Raw genomic sequence first — 20374 nt, forward strand, 5'->3', positions numbered from 1 at the left:
AACCTGACATCAGTATAAAGTTAACCAGAGGCTTAATGCAGCCAGAACGTGTTAATGAGGGAGAGCTTGATGGGCGGACTGAAAGGTTGGGGGAGTTTGTTTATCCTGTACAACGAATATAAATCAAATTTTCTTACGAAAGGTAACATGAGCTATGAACTCCAGCCTGACATCCTACCCTCATGCTGATCCACGTATGCATGTGTAATAATCTGTCTAGGAGTGTATTCGGTGTATGGAATAAGAAACATGAATCTTCATGGCCTGGACCTATATGGACCTATAGGGTGATGCACAGGTCTTTGCAAACAAGTTTGTAGCTGTAGAATCTGGAATGACATATATAAGATGTTGTAAATGGAAGCATGGGGACGCATTTGTCATATATTATACAGAGGGCTACGGCATTATTTATCTGGCATCATCTTACTGTCTTCAGTCATGGAGGTGAAAGCTCTCTGGCGACAGCTTAAATTAGTTATGATGAAGATTTGATCTTGCCCATTAAAACTCATATCCCCATTAAAAAGGGGGCTTACTGGTCTTTACTAGGTTTGCTGATCAGTGATCACCAGGCAAGGTTTTGGCCACAAACCAGATAAACCAGCTGAACATCAGCTTTGTTATGTTAGGAGACTAGCAAGCCTTCTTTGGTTGGGTTTGGAAAACGGAAGTTTGTGAGTTTCTGAAAAGCTAACAATTCAATAAAACAAATCTAACTCAATTTCTGCAAGCGCTGTGAGTTTAACATAATTTGGGAATGCAATAGGTTCCCTTTATTTGCATTCACATTTGCATAATTACCAACATTTTTGTGGTCAGAAATTTACAACATTTGACGTGTAAAAAGAAAATCATTTAAGACAAATATTTGTATTGTAACTTGTAGTATTAGTTGGATCTTGAAGAGTGAACCCAAGTATGAACACACTTAAAAGTAACTGTTTCCATTAGCAGTCTTCGTTCTTTGATCCCAGTGTCAGAGGTGGGAGAAAAAGTCACACAAGTCCCAAGTCACTACCATCGTCTCGGGTCAAATCTCAAGTTGCAGTGCACACAAACCAAGCAAGTCAAGTCAAGCGAAGTTTTTTTAGTAACTCATATGTTTAACTTTGATTTTATATTTTATATCATTTCTGTCTATGGACTTTGACTGAAAATAACTTTCCCATTAAAGGATTAGTTCACCTCAAAATGAGAATTTCCTAATAATTTACTCACCCCAATGCGTCCAAGATATCCATGTCTTTCTTTCCTCAGTGGAAGAGAAAATAATTTTTTTGAGGAAAACATTTCTGGATTTTTCTTCGAATAATGGACTTCAATGGCAACCACTGAAGTCCAAATCAATGCAGTTTCAAAGGTCTTTGAAGTGCTTGAAAATGCTGTGCACAATCACAGCTGAGGAGGGGGGTCTTGTCTAGCGAAACGATAGGTAATTTAAAAAAAAAAAATATATATATATATATATATATATATACTTTTTAACTACGATTGAGCTGATCTCCAACGCGCCGGGAACTACGTCATTAAGTTGAAAGGTCACGCAAAAAAAAAAAAAATAACCCAGGATTTTAAACACCCAGGATACGCATACGCAAGGACCATTTTAAACAATAATATGACACAAAGACATAAATATGTCATTCAACATACAATACAATTTGAACTATTCTTCTTCGCATGGTGACCTTTCAACGTGATGACGTAGTTCCCAGCGCGTTGCAGATCAGCTCAATCCGAACAATTGTAGTTAAAAAGTGTATATATATATATATATATATATATATATATATATATATATAATTTTTTTTTTTTTTTTTTTAATGACCGATCGTTTCGTTTGATTTGGACTTCAAAACAGTGGTTGTCATATATAAACCATTATGTGAAGAAAAATCCAGAAATGTTTTCCTCCAAAAAATTATTTTCTCTTCCACTGAGGAAAGAAAGACATGGTTATCTTGGATGGCATTGGGGTGAGTAAATTATTAGGAAATTTTCATTTTGAGGTGAACTAATTCTTTAAAGGCTGATATTTGCCCCCTTCTATTGATTTCCAACATTTTAAAATGTATGCATTATCTTAGAGGTAGCATGAATGGCATTTACACATAAAATTGTTTATGCAGTTATAATTTTCGAGTTTAATGTTTTAAACAAAAAAAAATCTGAATATAGAAATATGAAATTATGTAAAAAAAAAAGTTTAAAAAAAAGACTGTGGCAAGTCATTGTCATAATGAGTAGCCTATAGAAGCATTAATGCACGTTTAATTTAAAGTGGCTGATTCATTCAGGGAAAACAGTGACTGTGTTCATGAATGAGTCATTGAATCACTAAACTGATTTTTTTCAAAACCCTGGACTGAAACCTGTTGTACTTTGCTCAAAGACAACTGTGGCTTTGTTTGGAACAAATGGAAAAATGGAGCAAAAACAGACAATATTGACCATTTTATATCTAAAATGTAACTTAATATTAAGTACTTTTTAAAAATATTGTATGAAATCAATATCACATTTGCAAGTGCTTTGATAATCTGGAAATATTGCTATATCATATGTTTATATAAATATAAAAAGATAACTCATCTAATTGATAAACACTGTGATATTGTTAACACTTTGATATATATTTATAAATATATATATAATTATATAATATTTTTTTTAAATTTTTTTAATTTTGGTATAATATTTATCATCACAAAGGGGGACATATTTGACATTAAAGAACTATGGTTTAAAGTGGCAAATGTCAGTGAATTACGTTAACAAATTATGCTATGAATGTCACGTTAACTACAAAATGTGATTACTCTTCTTGAAAGGCCCTATGTTAAATTTGAAAACATAATTTTGTATGCTTTTGTAAAAAAGCATGAAGTTTTGAACATTAATATTTTCTAGATATTAGTCATATTACCTATAAGAAACAGGTTAGCGTATACCTTTCCATTTTAAAGTGGATGAGAATTAAGTTCAAGTTTGTGGATACAGCAAATCTCCTTTTATGAATCTGGTCCAAGTGTTTATATCCAAAATAAATGATCTTGATTCTACCTTCTGTATTTGGCGCTCTGCATTTTTTTCTGTGCAGTCGCTCAGACTCTGATTTAGGGATGGGACGGTATGAAAATTTCATATCACGATTATAGTGACCAAAAATATCACGATTATCAATATTATCACGGTTTTGTTAAAATGAAATGGAAATGTTCAAAAAGAACTGATACACAAACTGAAAACATTTCAACAAGTTAATAATAATAAATCACTTTCTCTCTCTCTGTCTCTCTCTCTCTCTCTCTCTCTCTCACACACACACACACACACACACACACACACACACACACACACACACACACACACACACACACACACACACACACACACACACACACACACACACACACACTTTAAATGACCAAAATATGTTGGTTGGGCCAGGGTGACTAAACAGCAACGATCAATAGCAACGCAAACACAGCGCACATCCAGTCTCGGATCACCGCGGGCGCGATCTCTGGTTTCATTCTGTGTATGTCTTGCATCTCAGTTTTGGATTGTATTGAAAATGAAATCTGAGTAAATTAGTATTAATACTACAATATTGTTGTAGTGATCATATTGTCTTGACGATTGTACACTGTAACTTACATAATGCGTTATATATAAACCGGTAAAAACATTAACATTAATCACAATTCAATACTTCATGTCCCTGAAATTATTTCTGTGGTAAAAAAAAATAAAAAAAATCTGTGTAATAAGTTTACTATGAATGAATACAATACATTATCCCTTAAATGTCACCCGTAATAATTTGAACATTTTCGTTCGTCTTGGCTCAAAGCCACTTGTTGTAAAACTTTTCTTCTCGGAAGCTTAATTACAAGTTAGATAATGAAATATTTAATCTCTAATCAATGTTTTTTTGTCCAATTATTTGCCCAAGTAGTTTTGGTATGGAGGTAAAAGTTAACTTGCCTTGCATTCGCTAAATAACAGTGGTGTCACGACCACTAGTCCTGCTAATCTCCCCAATAACCCACGACGGTCGATCTCCCCCGAATACTGACTGGTTCCCGAACTACAGTTCCCACCATGCTTCACTCTTGCACTGATTCCATCCCCACCTGCGGACAATGATCATTCACACAGCTGCATCTCATCCCCACCGATATATAACTCACGCTCACAGCTCGCTCTGTGCGAAGTCTTGTTTCACCCTGTGTACATTTCTGAGCGTTTTCCTGACTGTTATTCTGCCCGTGTTTACGACCCTGCTGTATCTCGCCTCCGATTGATCGCTGCCTGCCTATTGACCCCCTGCCTGTTTCCTGGATCTCGTCTTGTCTGCTGCCTGCCCTGATCTCCTGCCTGCTTACCTTTACGCTGTTGTCTGCCCTGCTCCACTGTTCTCGCTGGTACTGACCCTTGCCTGTCGACCTTGTTTAATCTGAATAAAACGTTTGCAAATGAATCTGACTGTGTCTGATGAATCGCAACAAGTGGGTGGTTGTCACTTAAGTGACTTAGCAGATTTGATGTGTTTCCTTCCCCCTTTTGCAGCGACTTTCCTCTTGCAAGATCTGGAGACAGGGTACCCATCCTCGATTAAATTGCCCTCAGGACTCTTGTAACTGCCAAAATACGACCACACCTCAGATTTTGTCCTCTTGGATGGCTGAAAAATCTCTCGAGCGCTGTCTTCTCGTGCAAAAAACAACAACATTGCATGGCATGCTCGCGCGGCGTCGCGCCTGCGTCAGACTGATTCTGGCTGGACAGGATTTACTGCGAGTTTTCAAAATCATGATAATCAAACAGGGTTTTAGTGATAATTAAATTTTAAACGATAATACTAACCGTCAGGACATTTTATTGTGGTTTATTGTGAAACCGGTAATCGTTCCATCCCTACTCTGATTAGTGGTGACGGTGGTTCTGTATATTGATTTAATATTGCTGAGGCTTCAATTGAACTATACAGACAAACCTCAGAACCTCAAACCTAACATGAACCATTAATGTATTTCACAGCAATGTATAACTCATAACCTTTCTTTTTTGTTAATAATCATAAACTAATGTCACCCTTCAAACCTTTATCCCTCTTTTATGTAGGCCACATATAATGAGGTATAGATATTCTGTTTGCAGACCTCAGTAAAACTGCCAAAAATGTTTTCCTTTCACCCTAGCAGTAGTGTGCTAGCTCAGGGACAAAATTGTACAAGGTCAACACTGGTATGCAGTTAAGCAAAGAGTGATGATGGGAATAGTGACTGAGGAGGAAAAAGAGGCTCAAAATAGGTTTCGCTGTAGCTTCGTGGAACATAGTGAAGAGGAGAGAGAAAAACAGAAAGGGAAGGGGCAGATGGGTTTATGTACAGCTGCTATCTGGGTGGAAGAATCTGGCCTGAGTTAGTGACTCTGTTGGGGTTTGCTTGCCTATGTGTGCCAGTACTTCTGCCGTGGCTCTGTGGGGGATTCAGTTTTATCACACCTCCCCCTAAACAGCCTGTCTATCATACATCTGTAAAGATACAAGGCCTGGAACAGACCTAAAACTCACTGGATTCAATTCTACAAATAACTTGAAGTCTCAATTAAAGGGTTAGTTCACCCCAAAATTAAAATGTTGTCGTTAGTTACTCGCCCTTATGTCATTTCAAACCCGTAAAACCTTCGTTCATCTTTGGAACACAAATTAAGATCTTTTTTATGAAATCCGAGAGCTTTCTGACCCCTCCATTGACTGCAACGTAACGACCACTTTCAAGGCCCAGAAAGGTAGTAAAGACATCATTAAAATAGTCCATGTGACTCCAGTGACTCAAGTGATTCAACAAAAAGTATTCTCGTTTCATAACATTAAGGTTGAACCACTGGAGTCACATGGAATATTTTAACAATGTCTTTACTATCTTTCTGGGCCTTGAAAGTGGTCGTTGCGTTGCTGTCTATGAAGGTGTCAGAAAGCTCTCGGATTTTATAAAAAAAAAAAAACGAAGGCCTTACGAGTTTGGAACGACATGAGGGTGAGTAATTAATGACATAATTTTTATTTTTGGGTGAACTAACCCTTTAACTCACAGATTGGTTAAATTGTGGTTGGTTCAAGTCAGTTTGATTAAACTGAAAAAAAAATAAATAGGTTATGACAGTCTGTATGGTTTAGGAAAATAACAAAGGTCAAACGTCACCGTCTTCTGTATCAACGAACCCAGGAGTTCACCCTGAGGCACTCCTCTGATTCTCATTCCCCACTCTCAAGAGATCCTTCTGGGTTTCTGCCCTTTGACCTGCCCTCTCATCAACAACAAGCCTAACACATTTCCAGCTCTTTCATAACAACATGCAACATGAGCTGAAGTGTCTGTGTACAGTACAGTACCAACCAGCTTTGCTGAAGCTGTTATTCTAGACATGTCTTATTTTAATTTCTCCTTCATGTGGGTGTGAGGATGGAACAACATATATAGGAGTTAGAGTCACGCAAAATGCCTTTTGTTGCTGAAATATCACCCAAATCCCTCTCCACAGGCTTGGGGTCTAATTGGGTTTAAAACTTTTAGGGCAAGTGGGTTCGGTTTCATACTGGATTAGATCACAGAGCATACATGGCCCTGCTAAGCCTTTGTAATATGAATGTTCTGGTACCCTCCGCTTGCTCTGTGAAAGGACAAGGTTGGGGTCGACACGTATCACAGGTGCTGTTCCAAAGAGCGCTCCCAGAGAGTGTCTTTAAATATAACACTTACGCTGCCATCCATGCATCTTTCTGTTTTATTTTTGGTCAGTTGTTATTGAGCTCCCTCCCTTCCCTTTAACTAGGAGGGAATTCACAGAAATTTCAGCCAAAAATGTTAAAAAAATGTTAATGTGGTGAAGTGACAGTGGTTTTAAGGCATCATACTAAAAGGCATAGTTCACACAAAAGTGAAAATTCTGTCATAATTTACTCACCATGTCATTGAAAAAGTGTATGGCGTTCTTTCTGCCGTGGAACACAAAAAAATATTTTGGAAAAAAAAATCTGTTCAATGTTGTTTTGGATCCCATTTACTGTAATTGTATGGGAAAAACATTTACATTAATTAATTTAGCTGACGCTTTTATCCAAAGCGACTTACAATTGCTATATATGTCAGAGGTCGCACGCCTCTGGAGCAACTACGGGTTAAGTGTCTTGCTCAGGGACACATTGGTGTCTCACAGTGGATTCGAACCCAGGTCTCTCACACCAAAGGCATGTGTCTTATCCATTGCGCCATCAACACCCCCCAAAAAGCAAAAAGCAACAAATATCTTCATGTGTGTTCCACAGCATAAAGAAAGTAGGCCTAATGCAGATTTTGAAAAACATGAGGGTGAGTAAATGAAGAATTTTCGTTTTTAAAATAAAATTAACTATTCCTCCACATTAATACTTATTGCAGGACTATACTGGATGTAACCAATGGAATTATATAGTAGTCTATTGATTTTATTTATGTTGTCCAGTGTGTCTCACTGAATGCCTCTCTATTTGTAGTATACAAATCACCTGAATATGAATCTTTGGGCTTTGATCTGACTGTGGAACGGCTGGTCTCCATTGGCTACCCACAGGAACTGCTCGGTTTTGTTTACGACCCCACTTTCCCTACAAGGTAATGAACTATCATTTGTCAGACCATATTTGAGAAAGTTATCAGTACCACCAAGATTATCTTTTTATATTATATTTATAGGATAATTAGCACATCTAACCCATTATTGTCCTTTTTTACAGAGGTCTTGTGTTTGACACCATGTATGGCAACCTCCTGAAGGTTGATGCCTACGGAAACATCCTGGTCTGTGCCCATGGCTTTAACTTCCTGCGAGGGTGAGTAATCCCGGCCCCTGATGGATGGGCTTGGTTACAGATCTCTGTTGAAACCTGTGGAGTATGTGCTCAAACTGTTTCTGTGTCCCATGCCAGACCTGACATCCGAGAGCTTTATTCCAACAAGTTTATCCAGCGTGATGACACAGAACGCTTCTACATCCTCAACACACTTTTTAACCTTCCAGGTAGGCACTTCATCATTGTCCTACATATCTCTGTCACTGGCTGCCATTCAGAGACACATTAACAGTGTATTTCTGACCTCTTAATACTTCTGACTGACTAACTGCTGCCATATTATATATAATAATAAGGAACAGGTTCTACTGTATTTGTGTGCAGTTATTCTCTCTGGAATTTTGCTGTACAGTAGTACAGAGTGAGTAATGAAGTTATTTATACTTATCAAAATGCAAGCTTGGCTTGTATTTTAGAGTTGCAATTGTAACACATGACTTCCTGTTACATTTTTGTAAAGCAGGTAATTGTTAATTGAACTAGTACAATTCATTTTTACAGGTTCTTTTCTAATAAACCAAGCAAAGTTACTTCTGAACTTAATTCAGTAATCATTACGCACCATGAGACATAGGGAAAAGCAGCTTTTTCGTTTTGTTTGAAAAAAAAAATGTATAGGACATTTTTGACAAACACCTTTTTACCTACAATATGCATACATAATTTTCAAAGATACAAATTGTTTTTTTTTTGCATTTAAAATGAACTTTGAAAACAAAAATTATTCAGTGTATAATTGCCTACATATACAATACCAGGTCCTAAAAATAACACTCGGCAAGCGCCAAATGCAAGTAAAAATCAACATTGGCGAGTATATGAAACACTGTTACTCGCCAGTTGGCCGGTAACTTTTTCTATTCTTTCTAACATTGTCTGAGATCGCGATATTCTTTAGCCTGATTATCAAATCGCAAAGACTGCATTTTAATTATATAAATATGTAATCTTATGCAGGGCTCGCAAAATCTTGCTCGACGTCCCGGGGCTATTGTGTTTTCCAGTCGGGCTACCAAAATGCATAACCGGCCTGCCCGACGGGCTATCTGAAAGAGTTTAATCAAATTGCTCCCTTTAATCACATTATTGACTAGTTATTTTAAGGAAAAAATATGACCGTGCAAGTTTTTGATCATGCTGATATATCCGCAGCGCAATTTATCATGAATCTCCGTGCCTGTTTTAAGAGAAATACATGATCAGTGCCGTAAGTTTGTTTTAAAAAGTGAGTGTGACAGGTGTGTGTGTGTGTGTGTGTGTGTGTATGTGGTTATGTTGCTAATACAATGCAAAATCAGATATATGTAACAATTCAAATAAACAATTTGAGAAAAAAATACATTACGATGTCTAGAAATGAATTTTAATAGTAACGTTACATTGGGTTTAATTAGTCTTTTAATGAGATGAATTAATGCATAGATCAGCGATTTTACTTGTGTACCTTAGTGGTCTTGTGGTTAAAACTGTTGCCAAGCGTGTCAGAGATTACGGGTTCTAATCCGCACACGTATAGATTTGGGGGTTTTTTTTCTCATCAAAACCGAATATGTTCATCAGTGGTTACAGTCTATCAAGCAGGGACACGTTTGTGTGCATTTTGTTTTGTGATTTCACCAGAATTAATTGAGTCTCCGCAACAGCGATAGATTGAAGCGCTTGTCCGAGTGAAGAATGCGCGAGCCACAAGAGAACCATGCAATCCATTTATCCATGCAACCGATCGTCGTGGCAACGAGCACTCAGCTTGATTTCAAAAACAACACATTTTAGCACTAGATTGTCTCTTATTTAATAACGTACAAAATTAATGTTCTGCTAGTGGTGGGGGACAATATCGACCCTGAGAAAAAGTGGTGGGGACATGTCCCACTTATGCACAATAAAAATTAAAGCTCCGCATTGACATGAATGCTTAACTTTGCGTGTCAGAATGTTTGAATCCATGTGCTAACTCACTATCACTGTAAAAGTGCTGTGAACCAAACATATCTGTATGGTAAAAAGCTCTACATATATAAAAGTGACTTGACCATCATATATTCTGCTATAAACGTCATAAAATAATTAGAGCACCATTTACTTGCCTCAAAAAAGTCTGGTATTGTTATTATTATTATTATTTATTGCTACACTTCAATATGTGAATTAATCCATCAGAAAATTAACACTTTTAAGCGTTGTCAGACTTTAAAACAATGGAGCTGCGCACTTGTTGATATTTGTGTTTTGAAAAAGTTTTTGATTGATGTTTTGACTCCTAACCAATTTTCTACATTAAAAATTGTCTTTTTATTTGGGCTAGTAAAATTCATTTCGGGCTACCAAAATCGATACAGCGATTTTGAAATTTTGCGAGCCCTTTTATGCGCTGCATGTTTCAGAGGGATGCACAGCACTGTGATCTTTTCACATGAGTGTTTTGAGTGTCTCAAAGTGGCTTGTTTGCAGTAAATGCTGCCACAAGTGCCAAACATCTTGCCAAGTTTGTAATGAGAATGGTTTATAAATCTGTTGTCAACAAAAGATAAGCAGTTCAAAAGAGAAGTTTCCCTGAAGTTTCCTTTCTCAGGGAACTCTATGCTGCTTTAGTTGTTGACCTGCAGAACTCAGTGTCTCAAGCTCTTGTGAAATCATGCCAGTCTTATTGGTTGATGGCAGTCCGATTAAGTTACATTGAGTGCCCGAGCATATAAAAGGGTGCCTGCATTACACGTTATCAGCTTTGTTGTCTTCAGGAAGCCACTTTGTTTGTATGTGCATGTGAAGCTAGGAGTCCATCGGAACGCGTTCAACTCTTGAGGGAGCAGGATACACTCATTGTGATGCCTTCAAGGTAGGAAGCTCCATTCTTACTTGACTGTCTCTCAGGGGGATAAATTCAAGCTTCTGCATGGAACGTGTTCAGCTTTCGAGGGAGTTAGATGCACTCATTGTGATGCATCCGCAGTTGGAAGATCTGTTCTTGCTTGACTCTCTCTCGGGATGAGAATCAAGCGTTTGCACGGAGCGTGTAAGGCTCTCGATGGAGCATTCGCAGTGGAAAGCTTGCTTGACTCTCTCTTGAGGGATGAGAGTCGAACACCTTGAGGTTCTTGGGGATTGTAGGCAGAATGTGGGAGGAGTATTTCCCTTCTTTGGGCTTTTCTCACTAGCTCTATTGCTCTCATGCAGAATCAGGAATCACGCTTGAGGAGTGGCCTCTTCCGATCTGCTATTGGTTTGAGTGGGCGGAGCTTGAGATGAGTTTTCCCCTTTCTCTTGCTCTTCTCCTGACTCATTTGGAAGCTCGCTCTGCAAATTCTCCCAATCCAAATAAAGGCCAATTAATTTTGTCACTGACAGGCTCGGATCGGAAAACATTATGGAAAGAGTCCTCACAGATATTCACATTTTGGTTAATCATAAGATCCTTTTTGTTTAAACGCAAATGGACGTTAATCGATCTCCTCAAACCCACCGGACTCCATTGACAAATACAGTACTTTTACCTTGCACACTATCATAAAACAAACTTCATTCAAAGTCAACAGAAACAAAATAAAATGCACCAAAAACCGTTTTGCCTTTTTCCACTGTTCCAACAATCATCGACTCAATAAATAAATGCTAAACTAATTCACTGAGTCAGACACGTTGCATCGCACTGTGGTACAACAGCTAGAAGCTGTCTATACTGGACGCGACAAAGCAACCGTTGCAAATTTGTCCTTCCTATGAGAAGTATCGTGAGTGCTTGGGAGCACGTCATAAGTAGAACGAGACACCAGTTTACTGTCAGGGATTTGTCTTGTCGCGCTTCACCGTGTCACATTCAGTGTAGACAACATCACTCAATATAATGTGTAATAATAAATATAATATAATATATAATAATCCATCGTCTTTTGTCACGTCGAATCACGTTGCTTGCGACCAATGTAGACACAGTGTAGCAGTGTGGAGTTGCTACAAGTGACTCCATAGTTTACCTGTTGACTGGTTCGACTATTGAATTGTAGTGCTATGGACTTAGCTGAGGCTATGTCTGTAGTCTCCCCTGATAGCTCTGCTCTTTTGGACTCTGGGTTCCCCTGTAGCTGTGGCTAGGACTGGCTTGGGCAAAAGTACCCGTGTCAGGAAAGGTTGAGCAAGGATGCTTTAGGGCTTTTATTCCTAGTCCCTTTAACATCAGTTTTCTCAGGAGCAAGGCTGTGGTGACACAGATTGCGTCCTTATTTGTTACTGACGCATTTAAGCCTGACAAAGTTATGCTTGGTAACCTTCATTAGTCAGCATGGCGTAGTGGGATAGTGTCACTGTGTTGACTTCCCTACGAAAGGGAACGTCTCTGGTTACTTATGTAACCCCCGGTTCACTGAGAGGGGAATGAGAAAGCTGAATTGCCATGCTTCAGGCTTGCCTGTGTGTCTTCCTTCCTTCAAATAATGCACACACAGTTTAATGGCTGATAAAAATTATTTATCTATCGCTCGTAAATTTTCTCAAGTCATTGGTAGGTGTGGCAAAATGTTACTTTTACCCCCACCACCATTCAAAATTTTGGGGTCAGTAAGAGTTTTTAATATTAGACAGTGGTCTCTTGTCCTCAACAAGGCTGCATTTATTTAATCCAGCATACAGTTAAAACAGTAATATTGTAAAATATTGTTACAATTTAAAATAACTTTTTATTTTAATATATTTTAAAATGTAATTTATTCCTTTGATGGAAAAGCTGAATTTTCAGCACCCATTTCTCTAGTCTTCAGTGTCACATGATCCTTTAGTGTTGAAAACGGTTGCGCTGCTTAATATTTTTATGGAAACTGATGCTTTTTTTTCAGGATTCTTTGATGAATAAAAAGTTCAAATGAATATAATTTATTTGAACTAATTGAAATTATTAAAATAAAAAAAAATTGAAGAAAAAAAATCTTACTGACTTCGAACTTACGGTAGTTTATAATTTAAATTATGTGCAAAAAATTGTAAGTTGTTCTTGCTTAAATTTGAGAACAACTTTAACACTCTCTGTCTTTCTATATCTCTTTTTACTCTCTCTCTCTCCACACAGAAACATACCTCTTAGCCTGCCTGGTTGACTTCTTCTCAAACTGTGACCGATATTCCAGGTAGGAGTTCCAGTGACTATGATTCTATTACTCTATTATTGCCATGGACACTGCATACAGCCATACCAGTGATTGATAATCAGTATCATTTACTGTGGGTGAGGACTATTTGCCGCTCTATGTTAATCCACCAGAAAGCACGCTACAACTTGATAAGAAAATCTTAAAACAATTTTACAACTACAGTATGCAATGAAACAGGATGACACAAGCAGATTGTTGTCTGTGATTCAACTATGGTTCATGTTCATGCATTAAATAATTTATCATCAATTTACTGTAACTTGCCTAATGACTAATCACAGTGCATGTAAAGTAGGTCAAATAGAATTAGAAATTTTAAACAGCATGGAAATAACTTTATTCATGCTCTGGGGAGGGGCGGGGGGCAGGGGGAGGTGGGGGGGGGGGGGCAGCCAGACCTATGTAGATAAAATCTGTTAAAACGTAGTAGTCTGTGATTTGTGTTTTGGTATGGATGCATGTCCTCTGAAACACCTGTTGGTCCTTTTAGGGGGAGAGAGCTTTCCTGTTTGGCTCGGACAACCTCAAACAAGGGAAGACTGTCCCATTTAAACATGTCTGACTGTCGATAAAATGTGTCATGGCTGGCGCTCGGCATCTTACTCTGCTGTCCCTTTGTTCTTCTAAACCTTTAGCTGTGAAACAGGCTTCAAGGATGGAGACCTCTTCATGTCCTTCAAGAGCATGTTCCAAGATATCCGAGATGCTGTAGACTGGGTACATTTTAAGGTACAAATGTTCTCTGTTTGTATTTCTTTCTTTCTGAAGTCAATTCACCTTTATTCATTTAGCACTTTATACACAGATGAAGCAAATAATAATCATCAGTGATGCACACATAGTTTAATTATATTGTAAAGCAGCTCTAAAAAGACAATAGTGTCAGTTCGGTTCAAGAGCTGTCTAAAGTTCATAAATTATGAAACGAGTTGAATTCAGCTATAAGCAGCTCTACAGAAAAACAGTGATGTTATCGTCCAGCTCAGTTCAGTTCTTATCCAGTTCTCATCATCATGTTAGTGCAGTCAAATCAACAATATTGTTGAATATTAGTTGTCAGAGTAATCTGCCAGGGTAACATTGCTGTGTAGCTAGGATTATTAGTAAAATTAATATAAACACCAGATGTTTATTGGAAGTGTTTTAGATGCATGTCATAAACTTGCTCCATTGCTGATTTACTCAGGGAACATTGAAGGAGAAAACAGTGGAAAACCTGGAGAAGTATGTTGTGAAAGATGTAAGTTTGTCTTTTATTTTTTTAAGTTACTGATTTGCCCTTTTGTGCTACAGTTTTTGCAAGGGATGTGTAATTCTATAAAAAACCTTTTTTTTTTCACTTAAAGGCAAAGTTGCCATTGCTGCTGAGCCGCATGACTGAAGTTGCAAAGGTTTTCTTAGCCACCAACAGTGACTACAAATACACAGAAGTGAGTTTACTGATGCAAACACATTCATAAGCTCTCTTTCAGAACCTAGTGAGCTGCCTTGCTGCATACAGGCAACACAGCCACCTATGGTAGCATGCTCTCTATTAGGAAAGATTTGGAATGCTTTACATTGGCAGCTTTATGTACGCCAACAGCTCAGTAACATAGCACACACAAAATTTCGGGAAAAATATAAAATTGTAAATGAACTTCTGAAGGGTAGAAGCCAGGCTGTGAGGAATAGACAGTATTTACAGTATTTATTTACAATAGTATCAGCTGTATAATGGTCCTAGATCACGTTATTTTCACAATTCACAGCTTCAAAACTTTTTTACAGAGTTTGTGTACTGAAAGTCTTTTGGGAAGATTTCGTCAGCTAAACAATTGTTATGTTATTAAACAACAATACAAGCCATTGAACACATTGTTTTTTAGCCTATACCTCACAGCCTCATTTTCTTTCCTGTCAAAAATTAAACATGGCGCTGCCGTTACCCTCACTTAAGTCTATTACATTTAACTGTTTTTTGCCAGTGCCTTTTAGTATTATCAACACTTTTTGAAATCAATATTATATTTGTATTTTATTATGAATGTTTCTGCCTTAGCAATTGCCAAAAAACCAACTTTTACTCACAAATAGCAAAATCTCAGCAATTTCTAACTAATAAAATATTTTAAAGCTTTACATAACTAGAAAAAATTATATTCATTTTAAAAATTGTCATTACTTTATATATATATATATATATATATATATTTATACATTTAAATTTCCTTGACTTTTTTATGGTCTAGTAAAGACACTTTTAAAATTCCCTCATATCTCCGGATTTTCCAAGACTGTGAGAACCCTGTTTTAAATGACGGTTGTTGAGGGAATGAATTAAAAAAGCTTTTCAAACAGCTTTGCGTCAGAACTGTGCCTATGATTCCTTAAAAATCCCTCTGCATGCAGCTCTTTAGGTTTTGGATCTGAGCAACAGACAACCACACATGCAACTGGTTTGTTTCATATTTGGATGCACATATTATCTGCCTCATGAAGCTATTTATTTAAGCCATCATCATCTTTTAACAAACCCAGCTTTTGTTTTGATTTGTTTTACAGAAAATTATGACATACTTGTTTGACTTCCCCCATGGCCCAAAGGTATTTACAACCTCTCTTTGAACTTTTCTAAAGAGTTTCCTGCCATATATTGTTGCTCATAGTAATGTTTTTTCGTTGTAGCATGACACTCCACACCGTCTTTGGCAGTCGTACTTTGACCTCATCTTAGTGGATGCTCGAAAGCCTTTATTTTTTGGAGAGGGAACGGTTCTGAGACAGGTGGATACGGTGAGTAAAGAACACCCCAACCCCTGCAAAAACAGAAGCCAACTTTCCAAGTCAGCAGGTGTAGAATTGCACATTCTGGAACATTGTATCCGGCTGAATGCAATCACAAAGAGGGTTAGTCAGCACTGAGTATAGAGCGTTTATTCTGAAGTCTCCTGAGCACAATACAAGCTGAAAGCTGAGTACTGTCCTGTCTTCTCTTTGCAATATTAAGGGGCTAAACAGCTCACAGCATCAATAACTGACCGGCAAGGGCCAATCTTAGCAGTGCAAAATGCAAAATTGATTTCCGTTCTTATTTTGTGGGTGTATTTGCAGTCTTACCTGATTTGCATAATTCATTGATTGCATCGCATGCTAAACAACACAGACGGTGTGTGTGTCCACATCAAGCTGGCACAATTGATTCTTTGTTATTTATATATGCTGGGAAAATGTAACATTAAAAAGGTAAAGATTAACATTAATAAAGTTCATTAGTGGTTCTCAAACTTTTTTGACTGCAGTACCTTCCAAGAAAATATTCAAAGGCCAACCAAGATATTTCTGGTACTTCTGATGTAATGGCAAAGCTGCTTGTTTTCAAACTTTTTTATGTACAGTAACTAATAGTGTCCATATTTTCAAATAAATTATTTATACATGATTAAAATAGCTAAATTCCATAATTCCAGAGATTTAAATAACTGATTGTTCTTTATTGTTTACACATTAACAATTAATGTTTAGTTAAAAAAGAATTGTCATATTTCCTGAATGTCAGTCATTGAGGGAACAAATTAAAATAGGAAATACACAATTGGAATGATTTCCGAACATAGTGTTTACATGAACGCTAAATAGTCATGTGCTTGATGAGCTTCAAATTGGATTTGATCTTTTGGCGTGTGCACACCGCATACAGAGTTTCCCTCTGTTGGCGCATACTAACCATCAACCTATCATCGCTTTGTTTCTTTGTAATAAAAAGCAGACTTAATATTTATCTATTTCGGGGTCCTGATTATGAGACAGTGGTCAGATGAATCTTTGTGCCGTCCTGCTTAAATTTATCAAACAGAAAAAGCACCCTTCCCGCGCCCAAAACAAGGCGTCTGTGGATGAAGCGTGTACTGATGGGACAACGCTGTCCTGCAGCACTTAACAGACAACGCATGGAATGAGAATTTACACTATATTCAACAACATCGGCTCGTTTCGTGCATATGTGATTACGCCATTTCTACGTCATTGCCCATTTCGCAGAGCTTTCCAGTTTCTTTTTTTAATCTGATCAAGTCGAGTGTTTACATGTCCTATCTAACGGTTTAGAAAAGGTTTAAACCACCCTGTACAATCCGAATTAAATTTTAATTCGATTTGATACGTGTAACTTTTCTGACTGCTAGTAGTCTGATTACAAATGGATTATTAGGGTCCATGTAAACGCAGCTAATGTCTGCTTAGATTTTGATTTAAAGTTTTAGCTTATTTTAAAGCTTGTTTGTCGTATTTTAAGTCATCTTGCAGTCCCCTTTGAAGTGTGTTGAGGGCCCCCTAGTGGGCCCCAGCCCTCTTGTTTATGGGGTGGTGATGGCGCAGTGGATAAGACACATGCCTTTGGTGTGAGAGACCCGGGTTCGAATCCACTATGAGACACCAATGTGTCCCTGAGCAAGACACGTAACCCCTAGTTGCTCCAGAGGCGTGCAACCTCTGACATATAGCAATTGTAAGTCGCTTTGGATAAAAGCGTCAGCTAAATGAATAAATGTAAAATGTAAATGTAAAATGTAAATGTTTATAACCACTGAAGTGCATTGAATGAATATTCAGACAGTTTGGACATCTAAATATTAATTGGTCTGTTCTCTATCCCAGACCACAGGGCGGCTGAAAATAGGAACATACACTGGACCTTTACAACATGGCATTGTTTACTCTGGAGGTACTGGAAATTCTTGGATAAAGATGCAAACAACACACTCATAGATGTATCTCCATGAAGGACATGGTGGTTTAAATTGTGCTATGACAAACATAAAAAAAAATCATCTCATATCGCCATTTCTAGGCAATCAAAGCTGAAAGAACAAAGGCAAAAAATCACACTGGAACAGCAACTCTCATGTTCAACAGAAAACATTACAATGAAATCATTCAAATTGATTCAATGTGCAACCTTTCTCTGGCCATTGAATATGCCATAGAAATGATATGGGTAACACTTTATATTAAGGGTCCAGAATAATGCATTAGTTAAGCATTAATTAATTAATAACTTGTTCACAATTAAGCATGAACACACTAGTAATACATTTTTAACTTTACATTTTAAGGGTCCTTAATTATCCGTTAGTTAAGCATAAATAAACTAGTAATTAATTATTTACTTTCCTTTAATGCATTAGTTAAGTATGGACAGAATAGTAATTAATGATTAATTGATTGTACAGTAAACGCCTTTTAGCCATTATTTACAACTTAAGTCATTTATTATTTTTGTGTAGTGATATAATTATATTTCTGTCCCGTTCTATTAAGTTAACTGAACAATAAGCTAGTAATAATGTTTAATTACTGCTGGTTTTGCAGTTATAAATTGCTACAAAAGTGTGATAAAGACAATTTGACTCCCTATTCTAAGTGAAAGTTATATCCTCATTAGTTATTGCACTTATTGAGTGATATTTACGTTTATTGACCAGAATTAGCCAATAATTAAGGCTAAACTGCCATTAATACAGTACTAATTAAGACAATTTGACCCCCTTTCAGTTTAGAATAGAATAGTCTTTATTATACTATTTTAGCCAGTGTTGGGAAAGTTCACTTTTCACATGAACTAGTTCAAAGTTCAGTTAACAAATTTTAAAATTAACTAGTTCAGTTCATAGTTCATATTTCAAAAATTTGAACTAGTTCATAGAGATATACATAGAGATATTCCCATATAGAACCACAGACAGCAATTATTTTATCGGCGGGCAAAGTTTGCACAGAAATGTAAGATTTTTCCCATCCTCATGACCTTGTCATAAAATTAGTTTAAATGATCACAAGACGCCTCCTTGCTGCTTTTAGTTTTGATGACGCATGCGGCGTTGCGACACCGGTGGCTGGTGTTGCCAGATTGGGTGTTTTTTCTCTACATATTAAGGCCTGTTTACGGTGTGTTTTAGCTGGGTTTTCGTCTGGAAGGCTCTATAGAAATCTGGCACCCTATTGAACAAAGTTAAAGGGATAGTTCACCCAAAAATGAAAATTCTGTCAGTATTTACTCACCCTCATGTTGTTCCAACCCCGTAAGACCTTCGTTCATCTTCAGAACACGAATTAAGATATTTTTTGATGAAATCTGAGAGCTGGATCACTCCTTCATACTCTTCCATAGGCTTCTTCAGGGATTGAAATTTGCCAGCCCCGAAAAGTCATTAAAGACATCGTTAAAATAGTCAAAGTGACTACAGTGGCTCAATCTTAAGTTTATCAAGCGACAATAATACTTCTTGTGCGCAAAAAAACACAAAAATAACGACTTTATTTAAACTATTCATTTCCTTCTCTGTGGGCCTCGAGTCACTAGTGTGATGTGTAATAGCGTAAGCTTCTGTTGTTGTACGTCACACGCATCACACACATGACCAGCGCCGGCCAATAGTGAGCCTACGTGTGACGTAGCACTACGCAATCACACTACGTTAACTGACTAGAGGCCCATAGAGAAGGAAATGAACAGTTGAAATAAAGTCGTTATTTTTGTTTGTTTTTGCGAACAAAAAGTATTCTCGTCGCTTGATAAACTTAAGATTGAGCCACTGTAGTCACTTGGACTATTTTAACGATGTCTTTAATGACTTTTCGGGGCTGGCAAATTTCAATCCCTGAAGAAGCCTATGGAGGAGTATGAAGGAGTGATCCAGCTGTCAGATTTCATCAAAAAATATCTTAATTCGTGAATCTGAAGATGAACGAAGGTCTTACGGGGTTGGAACAACATGAGGGTGAGTAAATACTGACAGAATTTTCATTTTTGGGTGAACTATCCCTTTAAACTGAGAGCGTGCCGTTCACAGACACCAGAATGAACGAGTTCACAGTAACGTTCATCAGACAGTAATAGTACAGTTCACGTTCGCCCAAAAAAATGAACGAGTTCATGAACTATCGCGATATTGCAAAAACCAGCAGTAATTAAACATAATTACTAGTTTATTGTTCAGTTAACGTAATAGAATGGCACAGAAATATAATTATATCACTACACAAAAATAATAAATGGCTTATTAAGTTGTAAATAATGGCTAAAAGGCGTTGACTGTACATTCAATTAATCATTAATTACTATTGTGTCTATGCTTAACTAATGCATTATTATGAACAAGTAAATCATTAATTACTAGTTTATATATGCTTAAATAGCGCCTAATTCAGGACCCTTAACATTTAAAGTTAATCATTAATTACTAGTGTGTTTGTGCTTTACTAATGCTTAATTGTGAACAAGTTAATCATTAATTATTGCTTAACTAATGCATTATTCTGGACTCTTAAAATAAATTGTTACCATTATATGTGA

At 37.1% G+C, this 20374-nt stretch overlaps 1 protein-coding gene across 3 annotated transcripts in view; it reads left to right on the plus strand.

The window, feature by feature from the left end:
• nt5c2b (5'-nucleotidase, cytosolic IIb) overlaps nucleotides 1-20374 on the plus strand; it is a 38259-nt gene that overhangs the window by 11494 nt on the left and 6391 nt on the right. For 2 of the 3 annotated variants that reach the window (XM_077246805.1, XM_077246804.1), the window contains exons 4-13: nucleotides 7547-7664; nucleotides 7787-7882; nucleotides 7979-8070; nucleotides 12960-13017; nucleotides 13677-13770; nucleotides 14228-14281; nucleotides 14388-14471; nucleotides 15586-15627; nucleotides 15709-15816; nucleotides 17677-17743. In XM_077246805.1, the coding sequence (XP_077102920.1) occupies nucleotides 7547-7664; nucleotides 7787-7882; nucleotides 7979-8070; nucleotides 12960-13017; nucleotides 13677-13770; nucleotides 14228-14281; nucleotides 14388-14471; nucleotides 15586-15627; nucleotides 15709-15816; nucleotides 17677-17743 (813 nt within the window). Of the gene's footprint in view, nucleotides 1-7546; nucleotides 7665-7786; nucleotides 7883-7978; nucleotides 8071-12956; nucleotides 13018-13531; nucleotides 13573-13674; nucleotides 13771-14227; nucleotides 14282-14387; nucleotides 14472-15585; nucleotides 15628-15708; nucleotides 15817-17676; nucleotides 17744-20374 lie in introns of those variants that run through there. The other variant, XM_077246806.1, reaches the window with a different exon arrangement.

This window comes from Siphateles boraxobius, unplaced genomic scaffold (assembly GCF_051911475.1).
Source record: "Siphateles boraxobius isolate OS27281-9 unplaced genomic scaffold, OSU_SipBor_1 29, whole genome shotgun sequence".
Lineage (NCBI taxonomy): Eukaryota > Metazoa > Chordata > Actinopteri > Cypriniformes > Leuciscidae > Siphateles > Siphateles boraxobius.